The sequence below is a fragment of the Triturus cristatus genome, chromosome 1_1, assembly GCF_964204655.1.
Source record: "Triturus cristatus chromosome 1_1, aTriCri1.1, whole genome shotgun sequence".
Taxonomy (NCBI): Eukaryota; Metazoa; Chordata; class Amphibia; order Caudata; family Salamandridae; genus Triturus; species Triturus cristatus.
This window is the reverse complement of record NC_140579.1, coordinates 60,586,762-60,608,210: the sequence shown is the minus strand read 5'-3', so window position 1 is coordinate 60,608,210 and position 21,449 is coordinate 60,586,762. Positions and strand designations below refer to the sequence as shown.

The following is a 21,449-nucleotide window of genomic DNA, read 5'->3' as shown; positions in this document are numbered from 1 at the left end:
ACTCCAAGAAGAACTGCCGCACCCTCGAGAAAGCCTGGCGAAAGAACCCGACCACAGACAACATGACCGCCCTCAAGCACGCCACCCGCAAACACCACCAGCTGATCCACACCACCAAGAAGACAGCATTCAAGGAACGACTAGACAACAACGCACACAACAGCAAGGAGCTCTTCAGTATCGTCAAAGAGCTCTCCAACCCCAGTGCCGGAAACAACGACATCACTCCCTCACAAGACCTCTGCGACTCACTCGCCACGTTCTTCCACAGCAAGATCGCAGACATACACAACAGCTTAGGCGAACAGACCACGCGCCCCACCACTGAACCAACGCCCCCCACCACCACCCTCCACGACTGGACCCCAGTCAACACCGAAGACACCATCCGCACGATGAACACCATCCACTCCGGATCGCGAACCGACCCATGCCCTCACCACGTCTTCAACAAGACCGACTCCGTCATCGCGCCCCATCTCCGGGACATCATCAACTGCTCCTTCAACACCGCCACCTTCCCGGAGAGCTGGAAACACGCCGAACTCAGCGCCCTCCTGAAGAAACCATCAGCAGATCCCACCGACCTCAAGAACTACCGCCCCATCTCGCTCCTCCCGTTTCCTGCCAAAGTCATCGAGAAGACCGTCAACAGACAGCTGGCCGCCTTCCTCGAGACGAACGGATCCCTCGACCACTCACAGTCCGGCTTCCGAGCCAATCACAGCACTGAGACCGCCCTCATCGCAGCCACGACGACATCCGAACCCTGCTCGACAACGGGGAAACAGCGGCCCTCATCCTCCTGGACCTCTCCGCAGCGTTCGATACTGTTTGCCACCGCACCCTAGTACAACGCCTCAGCAACGTCGGAATCCAAGAGAAGGCACTGGAGTGGATCATCTCGTTCCTCGCCGGAAGAACCCAGAGAGTCCGCCTCCCCCGTTCAGATCTGAGGCCACCGAAGTCATCTGCGGCGTACCACAAGGATCATCACTCAGCCCCACCCTCTTCAACATGTACATGAGCCCCCTCGCAGCCATCGCACGCCAACACAGCCTCAACATCATCTCCTACGCGACGACACCCAGCTGATCCTCTCCCTCACCAACGACCCCGCCACCGCCACCGCCAGAACCAACCTACACGAAGGGATGAGAGAAGTAGCCGAGTGGATGAAGAACAGCCGCCTGAAACTGAACTCAGACAAGACAGAAGTCCTCATCCTCGGATCATCACCATCTGCCTGGGACGACTCCTGGTGGCCCCCGGCCCTAGGCAGCGCACCCAAACCAACAGACCACGCACGCAACCTGGGCTTCATCCTGGACTCCTCCCTGTCAATGACCAGACAAGTCAACGCCGTCTCGTCTTCATGTTTCAACATCCTTCGCATGCTCCGAAAGATCTTCCGATGGATCCCCACCGAAACCAGGAAGACGGTCACCCAGGCACTTGTCACCAGCCGACTGGACTACAGAAACACCCTCTACACCGGAACCACAGCCAAACTGCAAAAAAGACTCCAACGCATCCAGAACGCCTCCGCACGACTCATCCTGGACATCCCCCGCCACAGCCACATCTCCGGACACCTGAAAGACCTGCACTGGCTCCCCGTCAGCAAAAGAATCACGTTCCGCCTCCTCACCCACGCACACAAAGCCTTCCACGACCTGGGCCCCAGGTACCTCAACAACCGCCTGACCTTCTACACTCCCACCCGCCAACTACGATCGACCAGCTACGCCCTTGCCGCCGTCCCACGCATCCGAAGAGCCACCATGGGAGGAAGATCCTTCTCCTACCTGGCAGCCAAGACCTGGAATTCCCTCCCCATCCACCTCCGGATCACCCAAGACCACCTCGCCTTCAGGAAACAACTCAAGACCTGGCTGTTCGAGCAGTAGCGGACCCCCCCCACCCCCCAAGCGCCTTGAGACCCCCCGGGTGAGTAGCGCGCTATACAAATTTCTTGATTGATTGATTGAACTATGGATTACGGAGGTTTACAGGTAAGTTAACATATAAATTAATAAAACGAATTTCGTTGCGTGCACTGCATCCCCAAATGCGATGCAGTGCACGCAACGAAATTCGTTTTATAATTTATATGTTAATTTACCTGTAAACCTCTGTAATCCATAGTTTACTACCCCCCACCATGCCCCTCCCCCTCCCCACATCACCGCCCTGCAGTTACTCCTACTACCGACCGCGGCTGCTCTCCAACCCTCTAACCTCTGGCTTCACAAGTGCTACAGCATCTCCAAATACATGGACATTACTCACATTCACCAGGTTTGATGTATCTGCTCTCTAAAAGTAAGAAGAAAATAGTGAGTATGTGCAATTACCATAACAGTACATTAAAACATTTAATATCCTCTATCAAACTTACCCAGTTCTGCAGGAAATGTTTCTGTATAAAAAAGAAACAAAACGCTAGATTAGATCCCAAATTATCATATAACATTTTAAATATATCTTATACCTTTTGAGGTGAAGTTACTTATAATGTATATGTTTAGATGCCAATTCTTTTATTTTCCCCAGAATGGATGCAACGGAACAAGTTACACACCTAAGGTAATGCTCTTTCTGGTGGAAACTCTAACCGCAGATTCTTCACCTTTAGAATATTGCCCAGCCACAGACTGGATTTGGAAGCATATTTCTAAGCGATACTCTATAGGTGCTCTAAAATACTCTAAATTTGCTCTTCTGATGGATACTTCTAACCATAGATTCCTCACCTTTAGAATAGATACCAAAGCAGCACCTCCCGAAGGCAGAGAGTCTGCACAGTGGACTCAAATCAAAAAGTCATGCATGAACGGACAGGCAAAAAGCCCTTCCTGACAGTCCTGGTTGTCAAGGCAGTATTGCTTTGTGAACGTGTGCACCGATGCCCACGTCACAGCCTGGCAGATGTCAAGTATGCAGGCAACACAGTGGTAGCAGCCTTAGCGCTGGTGATATGGGCCCTCATTCCCGCCAGAGGCTGTTTTTTAGCCAGAGTGCAGCAGCTCTTAACTCAAAGGACTAGTCACCCTGACAAAGCCCTTTTCTCTACAGCCTTTCCTTTGTTTGCCTCAGGTAACTCCACAAAGAGTTGACTATCTACCCAGTAGTCCTTGGTACGATCGATGATAAAGGCTTAAAGCTCTTTTCAGGTCCAACTGCTGGAATCTCACCTCCTCTTTTGTGAGACGAGGAGGGGCAAAGAGCTCAGGGAGAGTGATGGATTGCTCAACGTGGAAAGGAATCATGACTGTTGGCAAGAGGTTCGGAGCCCCAGTTTGTCTGCAGAAAAGCTGTTGTAGGCAGTTGCACCGACAGTGCCTAAAGTTCACTCACACTAAGAGCTGAAGTGATCTCAACAAGGAGTATAGTTTTTGGAGTCAGTAGATAAAACGAGCAGCTGTGCAACACCTAGAAGGGTGTAAACATGACAACCATCAAGACTAAGTTAGGGTCCCACATCGAAATCACAAAACATTTGAGAGGGAACGAGTGTCAAACCTTTCATAAATCTCATCACAACAGATAGTGTAAACAAGTACGGTAGGTCTAGGAAACGCCAAAAAGGAACGACAAATACCTTTAATAGTGACTATTGCCATGCTGGCCAAAGGCAAAACAAACAATAAAACATCCAACAGTTTGGCTTGTAAAGGTTTCGCCCTGTGGGATCCACCTCAGGCCACACATGTGTCCCAACCTCTGATGTAGAAAGCAATCTGACAGCCAGGATGACCTCCACAACTTCAGATGACAGGTGCATGGAGGTGTAGATTGCTCCAGTTTGGGTGAAGGACCCTGCCCTGCGATACAAGTCATACCAAAGCGGTATCCGAAACAGAATGCAGATGCTCATGCACAGATGTTCTGGGTACCATCCTCTCAGGGCCTACTCCAGAGCCACTAGGATGACTTGGACCTGGCCTTTCCTGATCTTACTGAGAACTCAGGGCACGAGAGGTAAGGGTGGAAAGGCATACAGGAGTTTAGCTTTCTATTCCAGCCAGAACGCGTATCATAGTGACTCTCTTTGTAGAAACACCAACGAATAAAGGCAGAACTATTGATACTATGTCACGTTGGGATGCAGTCGCCATTAGTGATCTGCCAGCTGAGCTTGTCCATCCCGGCAGTCTTAAGATGGCTTATGACCAGGGAAATGCTTTAATTCTCCAGCCAACTAGAGAGGTGCAGGGCCGCTTGGCACTGGACCCAGGACCCCACTCTGCCCATCTTTTTGTTGTACCACATGACTGTGGTTTTGTTCTTGGGAACATACATCAGTATTCCTTTGATAGACTATAGGTAGGATTTCAACACTGGTTGAATGGCCCATAACTGAAACGGATTGATAAGGAGCTGGGTTTCTAACAGAGACCAGGGTCCTCTGATCTCTACCTCCCCCAGATGACCTCCCCAATCCAGCAGTGATGCATCCGTCACTCCTATCAGCTCTCGGTGGAGAAGGGAAAGGAGTCTGCCGCTGATCCAAATGGGCTTGATCAGTCACCACTGCAGAAAATGTGCTGATTCCTCCAGAATTTGGATGGCATCCTATAGATTTCCTTGGTGCTGGGCCCATTAGAACATGAGATTCTGTAGCCAAGCCCGCATATGCCACCTGGTGTAGTGAAAAGGAAGACTCAGATATGCTCACACAGAAATAAAGGATGGAAGCTGAAACATTGGTTTCATAGCCTGAATGTACTGGTCTCATTGCAATAATAACTGTACTGTATATAAGACAGCTCCTGTGAAAGGAAGCCTCTGAGATGGAGTCAGATGCAACTTCGGCTCAATAACAGAGAACCCCAACAATGTCACAAGGTTCACTGTCATGTGGATGTGTTCTACAACGGACTGTGGCGAGCCTAGCTTCAGCAGCCAGTCATTGAGGTAGGGAAAACTGGCATTTCCAACTACCAAAGATGGGTAGCATCCACCTTCATCACTTTCGTGAACACCAGATGAACTAATGCGGCCATGGGAAGCACTGCATATTGAAAAATGCTACTGTCTGCCCTGCAACAGCAAGTAATGTCTGTGGGCCTGCAGGATGAGTAAACGATAATACGCATCCTGCAGGTCAAATTATACCATCCAATCGCTCTGGTCCAAGGCAGAGAGAATCATCCTCATTTCTTTTTTATCATTCCAGGCTACAATCCTAGAAAAACACATTATTAGACAAAGATGAGAGTATATGGAATTTCACAATCTCTTGCACTTGTCTCAATTGGATTTCTGGCATGAAAAGAGACATTAGATGGGGATGGGACTACAGCACTCATCCTTTTGGATCCGAGTGCTGCTTTTGACATGGTATTGCATACTGCTCTCTCTGGAGACTCTAGAACCTTGGGATTACTGGTAAGGACAATCACTGGCGCACGTCCATCTTGGAGCATCGATCTTTTCAGGTCTTATCTAAACCTTATGCATCCACAACACACACTATAATTTTCTGATGCTTTTTAATGTCTATGTCTTCCTTTTAGTGGGCATAGTGGGATCTTTTAGCTTTTCCATAATCTCTAATGCGGATAGTGTTTTTCTTTACTCGGGACTCATAAGTGCCTCACTCACAACTCAAACTCTGGAAGCTGTTGCCCATTGGAAGGGGCTGAATTGCCTTAAACTCAATAGCAAAAGAAACAATTGATGGACGGAATGCTGGACAATGCAAACATTCACCCCCAGTCACAAGGATCTACGTTTAATCCATCATTCTTTTGCTCACCTCACCACCCCAGTTTGGACCAAGCCATATGCAAATTAGTCTTGAACCTGTTCCTTGTGGGAACAGTCCAGCCCGAACCGCCAAGCCAGGTCCTCCCTGGACCGGAAACAAGCATCCTGGGACCGGTTTCAGGGCATCACCCTTTATCCGCCAGGCTAGCTTGAATCCAGTGGTGTACTGAGCACGGGACCCACGTCCGGGCATACCCTTCCCACTTAGGGCGACATATGCAAATGAAACAATTGATGGACGGAATGCTGGACAATGCAAACATCCACCCCTAGTCACAAGGATCTGGGCTTAATCCATCATTCTTTTGCTCACCACACAGTGCTTAATTTGTAAAATTTTAAGTCCAGGTGCTCACATTTTTGTAGGAGGCCACACCCACTTTCCCTGGTTCCACCCACTTCCTTCAGTGGCTTCACCCACTTATTCAATTGGCTCCACCCACATCCTCAACTGGCACTGAAAGCGAGATGTAATACTCAGAATTTCTACCTTGGCAACATGATGGTTGAATTGAAACACGTGTTGGTTTTCCAGCTCCTTGTAAAATCTATCTTAATAAAATCAAGGCAACACCGCAAAAGAGACTGGATGTAATGACTTTTTGAACCAAACATAATGAACCTTTCTGACCATGAATGCCTGACTCTATGGTTATGCTGAAATGACTATCTACTTCTGTTGTATTTTGTGTCTCTCCAGGCTTGATTTTCAGATAGCACTCTAAACTGCCCCGGACCAGTCTAGTAGTAAAAGATAGTACCACACCTTCCACGCTTCTCAATACTTTTGCTCTGAGAATTTGGCGCATTCACCATTGATGTGTGTACATTTTGTTGCCAACAGATATATGACATGATAGAGTTCAGAGGATCAAGCCCAATATGAAGGCATCTGGCACATGAAGAATACATTGGACACTGCTAGATGCACAATATGCACCTCTCTGGCACATACATGCAAGACCTGTAACTGATTTATGCACATCATTCAATCCTGTAATATGCCCACTATGGCCATCTAAAACCTCTGATAATATGCATATATCAGGTCTCCAAAATGTGCATATAAAATAGGCTCATGTACAATGCAATGTCAAAAATATGTCTAGAGTACACAATGCAGAACCTTAATATGCACAGTATGTAATGCTGTGGTATCTGAAAATGGCACTTATCAGATGTGCAAATGACTTCGGCATTACAGCGCAAATAATGGAGTTCTGTAAACTGTACGAGTCAGAAATGCCCATCTATGCAGGCTTCAGTTTGGACCACTCACACTGTATTCACACAGGCCCTGTGCTCACCCTGCACTCATACAGGCTGAGTGCTCACCCTGCAGTCTTGAAGGCGCACCGCTCTGCCTGCAGTCATACAGGCACATCGCTCAGCCTGCAGTCATACAGTCACAATGCTCACCCTTCACTCACAAAGGGACAGTCCCCACCCTGCATTCATGAATGCACATTCCTCACCCTGCACTCATACAGGCTCACCGCTCAGCCTGCAGTCAAAAGCTGCACCGCACCCCCTGCACTCTTACAGGCACAGTGCTCCCCTTGCACTCTTACAGGCACAGTGCACCCCCTGCACTCACACAGGTACACCGCTCAGCCCGCACTTATACAGGCACAGTGCTCACCCATCACTCATACAGGTACACCTCTCATCCTGCATACACACACCTCTCACCCTGCACACATACACGCACACCACTCACCCTGCACTCATACACGCACAGTGATCACCCTGCACTCATACAGCACACCATGCACTCATACAGGCACATTGCTTACCCTGCACTCATACAGGCACAGTGCTCACCCTGCACCTATACAGGCACAGTGCTCACCCTGCATTCATAAAGACACACCAATCAGCCTGCATAGAGGCACATCACTCACCCTGCACTCATATAGGCACAAGAGTCACTCTTACAGGCACAGTGCTCACCCTGCAATCATACAGCACGCCAGTCCCCCTGCACTTATACAGGCATGCCACTCACCCTCCACTCATACAGACACACCACTCACCATGCACTCATACAAGCAAACCACTTACCCTGCACTTATACAGGCACACCGCTCACCCTGAAATCATACAGGCCCAGTGCTCACCTGGCATTCAAAGAGGCACACCGCTCACCCGACACTCATACAGGCACCCCACTCAGCCTGCAGTCATACAAGCACATCACTACCCTGAACTCACACAGGCACACAAGTCAACCTGCACTCATACAGGCACACCACTCACCATGCACTAATACAGGTACACGAGTCAACCTGCAGTCATACAGGCACATCACTCACCCTGCACTCATACAGGCACACAAGTCAACCAGCAGTTATACAGGCGCATCACTCGCCCTGCACTCATACAGGCACGAGTCAACTTGCATTCATACAGGCACACTGCTCACATACTATACTATAGAATGACAGGCCATACCATACAACACTATAGAATGACAGGCCATTGCATACCACACCACAATGCAACACACAACAAAAAAACCAAAAATTAACAAAGCCAATATATCCCGCATACGCAAGACCTATTGGCATCAATTCCTCTCAGCGGAGCTTTGACTAATCGAAAGCTAAAAGACTTGTGACCATCTATGCAAGGGGGCTGCTGTGAGAGAACTAATGTTGCTCACATTCTCTGGCACATTTTATGTTCTTTCCAATTCCTTTGTGGAAGAAGATTTTAAAATAAAATAAATGTAGGAGCTGACCGGTCCGGATGCTTTTTGAAGCTACCTCGTTTTCGTTGCCACACCTTGACCATCTCAATTTATGGCTTCAAGGAGTAATGTTTTTTCTATTCCAACACTGGTTAAACTGTTGTTACATTGCCCAGAGCACGCATCTTTTCGAGCTCTGCCTTTATTTATGACAATTTTGACAATGTGACCGCTGCCGGAAATCGGACAACTTTTGCACTTTGCAAAATTGTTCTCTTCGGTAGACAACGTTTTTAGTGGGAATAGTTTACATCTGTAATGTTGTTTGCCTGAAACATTTCTGGAACAAAATAACCTTATGTTACAGATATTTTCTCCTACAGTTTTTAATGTAAGCAGTGTATTTCTCCACAACTTGGTTCCCTTCAGTGGCGTAACGAAACTTGAGGGGGCCCCCCTGCAAAGAACATGGAGGGGGCCCCCCACGTCCGGATTCAGTCAGGAGCTCTCAGGTCAGGGTGCTGCTGCGCATGCACCAGTGGCGGCTGGTGGATCCTAAAACTGGTAAAACGAAAAGCTGAGATCCAAGTTGAAGGAGCAAGTGAGTGCAGCAAGCACACCAAAGTGAAAGAGGAGTGTTCGGGGTTGGCCTTCCCAAGTGGGCCCTTTAGCCACTCAAATTTCAGCTTTAAATAAATTCAGTCATTTGTTTTTTTTTTAACTTGTTTTTATTGGCATTTGTTAGTACAGTTGTTACATATCGATATTGGATCGCAGTGTCATTAAGTACATATTTACAGTCCGGTGATATCCATCTTGACAGTTATAATTACTTCTACTTCAGTTATATGCAATGTAACAGGTGTTTGCCATATCAAGAAACCAACCAGGGAGGGGGGAGATCAAACTAAGGGTTGTCATGGATTATCGAAAGGAGCCAGCCGGACCATATCACATGCGGTTCGTCAGGTAACTGGTGAAGTAACACAGTGAGAACCCCTGGCCGAGGGTATGATTATGCAGGCGGACATGCGGCATAGGTGTGGGCCACGGAGCAGCGGGGATAGGAACCCAGCCGCTCCCGGGTAGGTGTGAAGCGTTAGGGGGGAGCGTCATCCGAGTGGGTTTGTATCGCGCATGACTGCGTGGCGGTAGGGGCGGTCGCATTCGCGTCCTGATCAACTAGGGGCTGGGACTGTTTAAGTTGGTGTAGCAAAAGTGCCCACTCCAGGGAAATCGGGGTATAAATTCAGTCATTTGTATCCAAAACATCAGCCTGTCTGTTTATGAAAGCAGACACGTTTTGCTATTAAATACTAGCTTTGCATTCTCAAAAAATAATTTAAATTCCATAAATCAAGAAGTTTCTTTTTTGTGAAAAAGTTCAATTATTTTCATGAACTACTGCAACACATGGATAGATTCTGCCTTGAATATCTATGTGTCATAGTTGCATGTCATATGCGCCAATCTTATGCCAAGAATTACCACCATTATGCCGAAGCTAGCATGAGGGCTGTGCACCACCACGCAATCAGACAGTAATTACCACTATTATGCTAGGGCCCGCATTTTACCCGGTTTGGGCACCATTATACCATGGGTGAGCACATTGGGCCGATATGTGCCACCATTATGGCAGGGCCAACACTATGTCATGTTATTTTATTTATTAAGTACACAATCATGGAACATTGCTGGTGTTGAAATGGGGTAGCTCTGTAGAATCTCACTAGTGGCCGTGACAAGCTCCCTTCTTTACCTAGTGATTGTTTTTTCTACACAAAGGCATGTCGCAGGCACTATGGAAAAGAGAGAACAAGATATGAACGGCTTCCTTGTTTGTCTCCAACAGTCCACCCACTCTCATCACAGTCCTTCCCACGGTACACAAGGACACCCATATGTCCCCTGTACCCTTCTACAGGTCAAATGCAAATCAACCAGCCTGGAATGGTTACTTATTTAGGAAAGTATGGGAAGAAATTTTAGAGAATAAAAATAGCTTGACCTTTATGCGTGATGCGCAGTCTGTAATTGGCTATGGGGCACTGGCGTACAGTTCTCTGCAGGACAGCTGAGGGTCACGACTTCAGAGCCTACTGTGTTTACTCCCTGCCCTGTGTTAATTCATGGTCTATGTTGTGCAACCTTATTTACGCCATGTAGTATTTCATTGTCTCTTATTCACCACTGTCCACCTATTTATTTATAGCCTGTAACTCATTGTCTCTCATACACCGCTGTCCACCCACTGTATTTACACCCTGTATTTCATGGTCTCTCATACACCACTGTCCACCCACTGGATTTAAACCCTGTATTTCATGGTCTCTCATACACTGCTGTCCACCCACTGTATTTACACCGTGTATTTCATGGTCTCTCATACACCGCTGTCCACCCACTGTATTTACACCTTGTAGTATTTCATTGTCTCTCATACACCACTGTCTACCCACTGTATTTACACCCTGTATCTAATTGTCTCTCATACACCTCTGTCCACCCACTGTATTTACACCCTGCATTTCATTGTCTCTCATACACCGCTGTCCACCCACTGTATTTACACCCTGTAGTATTTCATTGTCTCTCAATACACCACTGTCCACCCACTGTATTTACACCCTGTATTTCATGGTCTCTCATACACCACTGTCCACCCACTGTATTTACACCCTGTAGTATTTCATTCTCTCATACACCACTGTCTACCCACTGTATATACACCCGGTATTTAATTGTCTCTCATACACCGCTGTCCACCCACTGTATTTACACCCTGTAGTATTTCATTGTCTTTCAATACACCACTGTCCACCCACTGTATTTACACCCTGTAGTGTTTAAATGTCTCTCAAATACCACTGTCCACCCACTGTATTTCATTGTCTCTCATACACCGCTGTCCACCCACTGTATTTGCACCCTGTAGTATTTCATTGTCTCTCATACACAACTGTCCACCCGCTGGATTTACACCCTGTAGTGTTTCAATGCTTCTCATACACCACTGTCCACCCACTGTATTTACACCCTTTCGTATTTCAATGATTTCTTCATGTCTTTCTTCTCTTAGCCTCCATTTAGCCATCTTAGAACAATAAAGTCATAATAAACTACAGCAAAAGAAACATACATTGGTACAGCCAATAGTCCTGCAACCAACGTCAGACCTATTGGCTTTGCCAATACTTATTAGATATGACATCTTACATGGATTCTCCCCTTCCACCCATAATGTCCTTCCCTTCTTATGTGTGTCCTACTCTCTCCCATATGACTGGTGATTGTTTGCTACACTCCAGTCCCATTTATTTACCTGAATATATCTCTATTATTTTTAGCATTTCGTTTCTGTTCTGGGCTCAGATCTCTGTACTGGGGTGAATGTATGACATTGTTCTGCATTCTGTCCATCAACTGTTGTTTTTGCATTTGTCACCCCGAGTGGGAAGGGTATGCCCAGACGTGGGTCCCGTGCTCTCCATGCCACTGGAGTAAAGCTATCCTGGCTGATGAGGGCTGAAAGCCCGACACCAGTCCTAGGATGCTTGTTTCCAGTCCAGGGAGGACCTGGCCTGGCAGTTCACGCTGAACTGTTCCCATTGGGCGCAGGGTCAAGACTGATTTGCATATGGCTGGGTCTAAACTAGAAATGGCATGGTGAGCAAAACAACGGTGGATTTAGGCCCAGATCTCTGTACTGGGGTGAATGTATGACATTGTTCTGCATTCTGTTCATCAATTGTTCTTTTTGCATTAAACTCAATAGCAGCAAAAGTGAGATTTTGATAGTTGGGAACCAACCAAGTCTGTCGGTTTCACCTTGGTGACTGGAGGTATTGGGGCCCTTGCTGGAGGTCAAAAAGGTGGTGAAGAATTTGGGAAAATGACTAGATAAGGAATTGAGATTTGTCACTGATATGTTGAGGTGCTCGAGGAAGATTCTCTGGCACCTGCCCGCGTCTACCCAAAGGACCATTGTGCAGGCACTGATCATATCACACATAGATGATGGCAATATTTTGTATCTGGGAGCTTCAAAGGTCTCAACAAAAGACTCCAAACAACCCAGAATGCAGCCATACGTCTCCTTGGCCACATTCCAAGTACAGAACTGTCTCAACTCAGCTGAGAGACCTCTCCTGGTTGCCTCTGGCAAAGCGCATCGAATTCAATGCACTTTGATTTGTCTATAGAGAGCTTTCCAAATCGGTGCCTCATTATCTGAGGCCCTTTGTGACTCCTTACTGTCTTTCTAGATCCTTGCACTCTGCTAATCTTAGTCTGGCTCAGGTACCGTGGATTTGCAGCACCAGACAGGGAAGATGCTCCTTTAGGTACTTGGCACCCAAACTATGGTACGCCCTACCCCTCTACCTCCGCCTCAATCCGACGGAGACACTGTTCTGCAAACATCTGAAGACTTTGCTGTTTTAAAGGGTGACGTCTGCTTCTGATGGCCGAAATTTTATTTGGGTAGACATGCGTTTTTATAAATACCTACAATAGTAAAATAAATCTGGCCCAGCGTGAGCATTTTGAATCAGTCCTTCTTCAAGAAGGCAGTCAGCGGGCAGAGATCTTTGATAGATCAAAGGCCTCCATTCATCTTCGGGACAAGAATATTACAAGAATAACAACTCTTCCATATTTGGGAGTCGGGAACGCTCTTGATGGCTCCTTGCATTAATGTGGGTAGACGCTCCTCCGAGAGCCGATTCAATGTGGAGAGGTGTGGCTCACTGGTTAGAGGAAGCAGACCCTGAAGCAGAGGATGGCCCGGGACCAGGGTTCAATCCCCGACGCGGCAGGGTCGTGGACCAGGGCCAGCGGACTCGATAATTCTCGCTTCGGTGCCTACTCTAACCAGGGATCACACTCGGCGACTCTGGGCATTAGCTTGCCTCATCTCCACAACGGCCCCCCACATTCGCCGGGGATGCCTGGTTTCACCTTGGAGATACCCTGGAGGGACCATCTCACAGGGATAGCCAGGACGGGTTCCCCAGCGGTCTACAGCGCCAGGACGCCTCTGTCAAAGCCCACTTGCCGGGAAAACCTGGAACCCTGCCAAGTCGCGCACGAGTGCGCGGGACGGGGAAGAACTACTAATCCCATGAGCCTTGGAACACTCCCTGACGGCGATGACGTCAGGACGCTCGCGTACGGCGAGCTCCCCTGACGGCGATGACGTCAGGATGCTCGCGTACGGCGAGCTCAAAGAGGTTTCGGGGCACCGAGAGAGCGCCGCTTACTCTTTCCAGAGAGCTGCGCTGGACGTCGCGAAGGCTGGTAAGGGTGCCTAGTGCACCAAGCTACGTTCGCTGCTATTTGTTGCTAAGCTTGATTCCTGGTGGCCATTCCTGGCGGGGACTCGGATCTAGAGTCTCTTTGTGACGGGTCCGTAGATTCCGTCCCTGGTTCTTTCCACGGTGAACACCCGTAGTACAGCGCAAGGCTGGTATCGGGAAACCTCCGATTAACTTTCTCCTTGGGTGCTTCCTTCCCTCGTTGGTGAACTCGTGGTACGAAGTTCGTGCGGGGAAGGAAGGCACTATTCGTGACTTTGTTAGCGGGGCTCTGTGAACCAACACACGGGGTGCTGTGAGCTTTCTTCCCTCGTTGGTGAACTCGTGGTACGAAGTTCGTGCGGGGAAGAAAGGAACTATTCGTGACTTTGTTAGCGGGGCTCTGTGATCAACCACACGGGGTGCTGCTGGACTACCAATCTTTCGTTGCTACAGTGTCTTGGGGGTTCCGACTCTGTCGTTTCTGGCAAGGCAGAAGGCCCTGTAATAGAACCTAATTGGAACTTAACTGAGGTTGCATGACTTAATGCAGAAGTGTGTCCAACTAGCCAAGGCCTGTCATTTAATGGTGGAATTCTCCACACCTGCGGAATTAGTTTGAGAGTTTTCTTTCTTTACAGGTACTTTTCTCATTCTTAGAGAGAGGGTGGAGTCGGGTAGGGAGGAAGGGAGTTAGGCAGGGTGTTACTGATCGCTGTCCTTTTTTTTCTGTCTTCACAGGTCTCCCTCCCTGCCGTCCCCATCCTTCCCTTCCCCCGCTGGACCACTCCATGGAGTCTGTCATGCTAAATCAGACCGTGGTGGTGTCGAGAGAGGGACCCCTTTAGAGCAACGTACGATCCTGAGGATTCTGGCCACAACAGAGTAAGCGGCCCACGGTTATTATCCTCCTGGTCGTACGTTGTCCCTCGGGCATCCGTGACTTCCTTAGAAGACGTCCTGGCCGCGTTACAGATGGTCCACACCGAACTAGCCGCTTCTAGGGCAGAAACGGCGGCTTTACAGGCTACGGTTGAAGGGATGCAGAGAAACCCCTTCAGCGTAGGGACCCCCGCCACAACACGTTCAACTCCCTTGGTAGTGGAGATCCCCACCCCGGTTCCCTTGGCCACCCCAGAAAGATTTCACGGGGAAAGTAGTAAGGTCCAGGTGTTCCTCACCCAAATAAAGTTACACTTTTCATGCAAGCCAAAGGCGTTTACCACTAACCATTCTAGAGTAGCCTTTTTTATATCCTACCTGGCTGGGGATGCAGCCCAATGGGCAGTACCGTTAGTGAAGCGAGATGATCCCTTACTCTATGATTGGGACTCATTTATACAAGACTTTGAAAAAACTTTCAATCGTAGAGCTGCAACGCTTACTGCCGACAAGGATCTTATGGAGCTTAAGCAGGGGAATCGAGATCTGATAACTTACCTCAATGATTTTCGACGCCTTGTGACAGAAACTGAATGGCCAGAAGCGAAACAGTTAGCCGTTTTTTACAAAGGCTTAAAAGAAGATATGAAGGACATTGTGGCCCAAATCGACCCACAGCCGGGGACCTGTGAGGATTTGATAAACCTCGTTCTGCGTCTAGATCACCGCCTTAGCGAGCGAAAAGGGGAAAACCGTAGAAAGGACAGGGGAACCTGGCGTCTGGAACCCGTCCGGAATCCGGACAACACCCAGGTAGCCCGAGCCGAACCCATGAAAGTGGGAACAGTGCGTTCCGCTCTCACGAGCGAAGAGAGAGAGTACCGGAGGAAGAAGGGCCTCTGCATTTATTGCGGAAAGAAGGGGCATTTCATAAGGGAATGCGTATTGAGGACCAAAACCCCAAGGATAGAACCGCGTCGACAACTCGCGGCCACAGCAGAAGGCCCTTCGGGAAACGAGGAAGCTTGAAGGACAGAGAAGGGGTCTCTTCAAGCCACATCCATATCCCTTCATTGAGCGGTACCCAGCCGACTGCCAAACAACACCTTCTTCTCGAACTCTCTCTGTTAGTGGATGGAGAGCGTTGTGCTATCACGGCCATGTTGGACTCCGGAGCGACGGGGTGTTTTGTAGACCACCGCCTGGCCGCTCGAATCGGGTTGTCTCTTTGTGAAAAAGAAATCCCTGAAGTAGTGTATGCGGTGGATGGGAAGCAACTGGAGGCTGGGCCTATTCGTTTCCACACCAAGGCGGTAGAAGTGAGCCATGGGTTGGACCATGTGGAAAAACTCGTGTTTAATATCATCCACGCTCCTCAATATGGGATAATCCTGGGACTGCCCTGGTTGCGGTTACATAACCCCCAAGTGAATTGGAGGGAAGAAGAAGTACACTACACCTCCGACTATTGTCAAAGGAATTGTATTCCTCCACCTCAGAGTCCGGCGCGTTTGTTGGCCGTAGGGCATCACGTGGCCACCGCGGCTGAACAGGCAGTTACCCTGCCGAAGGAGTATCAGGAGTACGCCGCGGTGTTCAACGAAGAAGAAGCCGAGAAACTACCCCCGCACAGGCCATACGACTGCCAGATTGACCTCATTCCAGGGGCGGTAGTGCCCACAGGCAGAGTATACGCCCTCACGGAACCGGAAAATACATACCTGCGGGAATATTTGGACAAATATTTGGCGTTGGGATTCATTCGTAACTCCAAGTCTCCTGCGGCATCGCCACTGTTTTTTACCCCCAAAGCCAACGGTGAGTTGAGAGCATGTATTGACTTTAGGGCCTTGAATGCCATAACGGTAAAAAAACGCTATCCCCTACCATTAATCCCCGTAATGCTTGAACAAGTACAGAAGGCCGTCATATACACACGACTGGACCTGAGAGGGGCGTACCATTTGGTACGCATAAGGCAGGGGGACGAATGGAAGACTGCCTTTAAGACGCGTTACGGCTTGTATGAATATCTAGTCATGCCATTCGGATTGTGTAACGCGCCCGCTGCCTTCCAGTTTTTCCTGAATGACGTTCTCCGTGAATACCTGGATCGGATTGTAGTGGTGTATATCGACGACCTGCTCATCTATTCATCCACGGTGGAGAGCCACGTCCATCATGTACGAACCATTCTACAAACCTTACAAAAACATCATCTCTTTTGTAAGATAAGTAAATGTGAATTCGGGGTTTCCACCGTGGAGTTCCTAGGAGTGATCTTAACACCACACGGCCAGGAGATGTCAGAACGGAAAATCACCGCCGTAAGAAACTGGCCCATCCCTAAGAACATCAGAGACATCCAGTGCTTCCTCGGTTTTGCCAATTTTTACCGACGGTTTATCGGCAACTTCTCAGGTTTGGCAACCCCTTTGACCAGATTACTGCGCAAAAAAGTCCCCTTTCACTGGACGGCAGCGACGCAAAAGGGGTTTGAGGCTTTGAAAGAGGCTTTCGTGACGGCTCCGATATTGGTGCACGCGGACCCTGCAAGACCATACATGGTGGAGGCAGATGCGTCGGATTATGCCGTAGGAGCAGTTCTCTCACAACGACATCCTGAGACGAGTCAGTTACACCCAGTGGCCTTTCGTTCCCGCAAGTTAAATCCAGCGGAACAGAATTATAACATAGCGGAGAAAGAGCTGCTAGCGATTAAAGACGCCTTCGAGGAGTGGCGCCATTATCTCAAGGGGGCCCGTCATGTTGTCACTGTATACACCGACCACCGCAATCTTCAATTCATGAAGTCAGCCAGACACCTATCTCCACGACAATTGCGATGGACATTGTTCTTCGCGGAGTATGACTTTATTGTCACCTATCGCCCAGGAAAGGACAATAAAAAGGCCGACGCTTTAACCCGCGAGTCCACCTCAAATGATACCCCCGCACCGACCGAACAAACCATCATAGACCCAAGCAAAATCCTTGGTACCACGGTCACGGAACCTTTTCTGAAGAGTGTGACCCGTTGCATCAAAACTGATAAATGGAAGAGGTGGATATCTCAACATCAGGAGTGGAAGGTGAAGGATGGAGTGCCCTTGCGCAAAAAACAACTATTGGTCCCAGTACCGGCTCTTCAACGACGTGTGTTTCATTGGTGTCATACGCTGCCCAGCGCCGGTCACAATGGAGTAGAGAAGACTACAGAGAGAGTACTCCGACAATTCTGGTGGCCTACAGTACGAAAGGATCTCCGGCAATGGGTCAAGGAGTGCACAGTATGCGAACAAATGAAGTCATCCCATGCACGACCCGCTGGGTTGTTGCAAATCATGCCAACTCCTGAACACCCCTGGCAAAACATCTCGTTGGATTTTGTGGTGGGAATGCCTATAGACCAAGGGCATACCGTGATATTGGTTGTGGTGGACTCTCTAACAAAAATGGCTCATTTTGTTGCATGCAAGAAGGTACCTACAGCAGGCCAACTAGCCCAGTTATTGTTGCTGCACGTAGTCAGGTTGCACGGGTTACCCCAAAGGGTGGTTTCGGACAGAGGGTCCCAATTCACCGCCAAGTTTTGGAGGGAGTGGTGTACTTCCCTGAGGATCTCCCCCGATCTGTCCACCAGTTTTCATCCTCAAACTGATGGGCAGACGGAGAGGGTGAATCAGAGTTTAAAACAATATCTGAGATGTTACGTTGATAGCACTACTGAAAACTGGGTGGACACATTGTGGTTGGCAGAAATAGCCTATAACAGTGCAATACATAGCTCCACCAAACATTCACCTTTCTACTGTTCTTACGGGTTTCATCCCAGGTTCATTCCCTTTTTGCACCCCAAGGGAACGTAACACCTACCAGAGGTCAAGGTGAGGGTTAGGCAGATCCAAAACCTCCTGTCCCAGGCTCAAAGATCGTTAAAGAAAACCAAAGAGAGGTATAAGAACTACGCGGATAAAACCAGAAGACAGGGACAGGTATATAAGATCGGAGACTATGTATGGCTATCAACCAGAAACATCAGGTTTAAAAAATATAGCATGTTTAATCCCAAATACATCGGCCCGTACCGAGTTGTAAAACTCATCAACCCTGTTGCAGTTAGACTAGACCTCCCCTCCTCTCTCCGAATCCATCCTACCTTTCATGTCTCTTTGTTAAAACCTGCAAGGAAAGGGAAAGCTGCTTCCCAGGTACGGGTTCAGGAAGATGCAGAATATGAGATCAGGGGGATCCTGGATTCAAAAATCCACCGCACAAAACTGTGGTATCTGATTGCCTGGAAGGGATATGGGGAGGAGGAGAACTCATGGGAACCTGCAGAAGGGATACACGCACCTAGATTTGTCAGACTGTTTCACCAGCGCTTCCCAAACAAGCCATGTCCTTGTCAGGGTTCTTCGGGGGGGGGATGTCCTGTCAAAGCCCACTTGCCGGGAAAACCTGGAACCCTGCCAAGTCGCGCTCGAGTGCGCGGGACGGGGAAGAACTACTAATCCCATGAGCCTTGGAACACTCCCTGACGGCGATGACGTCAGGACGCTCGCGTACGGCGAGCTCCCCTGACGGCGATGACGTCAGGATGCTCGCGTACGGCGAGCTCAAAGAGGTTCCGGGGCACCGAGAGAGCGCCGCTTACTCTTTCCAGAGAGCTGCGCTGGACGTCGCGAAGGCTGGTAAGGGTGCCTAGTGCACCAAGCTACGTTCGCTGCTATTTGTTGCTCAGCTTGATTCCTGGTGGCCATTCCTGGCGGGGACTCGGATCTAGAGTCTCTTTGTGACGGGTCCGTAGATTCCGTCCCTGGTTCATTCCACGGTGAACACCCGTAGTACAGCGCAAGGCTGGTATCCAGAAACCTCCGATTAACTTTCTCCTTGGGTGCTTCCTTCCCTCGTTGGTGAACTCGTGGTACGAAGTTCGTGCGGGGAAGGAAGGCACTATTCGTGACTTTGTTAGCGGGGCTCTGTGAACCAACACACGGGGTGCTGTGAGCTTTCTTCCCTCGTTGGTGAACTCGTGGTACGAAGTTCGTGCGGGGAAGGAAGGAACTATTCGTGACTTTGTTAGCGGGGCTCTGTGATCAACCACACGGGGTGCTGCTGGACTTCCAATCTTTCGTTGCTACAGTGTCTTGGGGGTTCCGACTCTGTCGTTTCTGGCAAGGCAGAAGGCCCTGTAATAGAACCTAATTGGAACTTAACTGAGGTTGCATGACTTAATGCAGAAGTGTGTCCAACTAGCCAAGGCCTGTCATTTAATGGTGGAATTCTCCACACCTGCGGAATTAGTTTGAGAGTTTTCTTTCTTTACAGGTACTTTTCTCATTCTTAGAGAGAGGGTGGAGTCGGGTAGGGAGGAAGGGAGTTAGGCAGGGTGTTACTGATCGCTGTCCTTTTTTTTCTGTCTTCACAGGTCTCCCTCCCTGCCGTCCCCATCCTTCCCTTCCCCCGCTGGACCACTCCATGGAGTCTGTCATGCTAAATCAGACCGTGGTGGTGTCGAGAGAGGGACCCCTTTAGAGCAACGTACGATCCTGTGGATTCCGGCCACAACAGCCTCAGGGCAGCAGTGCGCTTTACAAGACACATACATTTACATTTACAATGTGGGAGGAAGGTGTGGGTGGGGTGGGTGGAGTGGGACTAAGAGCAAAGCTGCTGAACGAATTGGAGGACCCATTTGTCAAGTGTGATGGCTCACCACCCTGGGAGAAAGTGCTGGATGCTGCCTACAAGGGTGGTTCTGTGCTACTAATGGTAAGCTAAAGCGGCTTGGTGGCTGTTACAGCAGTGCAAGTGGACTGGGAGGACTGATGCCTTGATGATCTGCCCGCTGCCTGCAAAATCAACGATCAGACCTCTAAGGAACTTGGGTGACTGCCGCAGGAGCTGAGGGGACTAGCAGTGCCTATATGCCAGCGCCCCGAGTAGTTTTGGGATTTACTACATTTTTGCAGAAACAGTTTGGCAGGGGCCAAAAATCCCACCCAGTTTGTGTGCCATGGCCCTACTTTTCTTTCAAATGTTCCAATGCAGAAATGGCCTTTTCTCTTCACAGGCATGACGCATCGAAAGGCATATACATGAGAGAGGATTGTACTTCTCAAATTAACTCTGTGGAGTGCATCCACGCATGGCAGCGAGCAATCTTTAATTGGTTAAAAAAAAAAAGTCCCAGGGCCCTCATCAGGAGGCCACCACAGTTTCTACTACCCACTGCCACTGCCAGCGCTGTCAATGGCATTTCCTACACAACTACTTACCATCGCACTGCTAAAGTGTTACAATTCAGATTTTTCATGGCTCCCAAAGATATCAGAATGGCTTGGTCAGAAGATATTAGCTATTTTTTAATGTATATTGCATTTATAAACAACTGTTGTTCTACTCATCTCTAAATTACACAAACAGTGCCACTATGTGGCAGCCATCAGAAGTGCCGGTGTGGACAATTAAACCACCGGCTCAAATTAAGCACTGGCGGTGAAGCACCACACTGGTGCCAACTGCCCTTCCCAGACAATCAATAGTATCAAGGCCAGCAAGAATCATGTATTTGGCCACATCTTGCCCATTCTGAATTGACTGAACTAATGTCTTCATTTCTTCTAGGGCTGCCGGCAATATCTTGCTGCCCATGCCCCAGAGGGCATGAGTATTTTGGCTTGTTGTAGTTTTAGGAGGGGATCACAGCTCTGTTGAGCACTGGATTTCGTTTTATGAGTCGTCAGAAGCAGAGCTCTCGATCTGAATTCAAAGGCACGGAAATAAGGGAACTGATGTCA

At 48.8% G+C, this 21,449-nt stretch overlaps 1 protein-coding gene across 1 annotated transcript in view; it reads right to left on the bottom strand.

Annotated features, from left to right (window-relative positions):
- LOC146869399 (E3 ubiquitin-protein ligase TRIM39-like) overlaps window positions 1-21,449 on the bottom strand; it is a 287,587-nt gene that overhangs the window by 46,369 nt on the left and 219,769 nt on the right. Inside the window, exons 6-7 of the mRNA XM_085599736.1 lie at window positions 2,402-2,422; window positions 2,293-2,319 (exon numbers count right to left, since the gene is read on the bottom strand). Coding sequence (XP_085455862.1) covers window positions 2,293-2,319; window positions 2,402-2,422 — 48 coding nt within the window. The remainder of the gene's footprint in view (window positions 1-2,292; window positions 2,320-2,401; window positions 2,423-21,449) is intronic.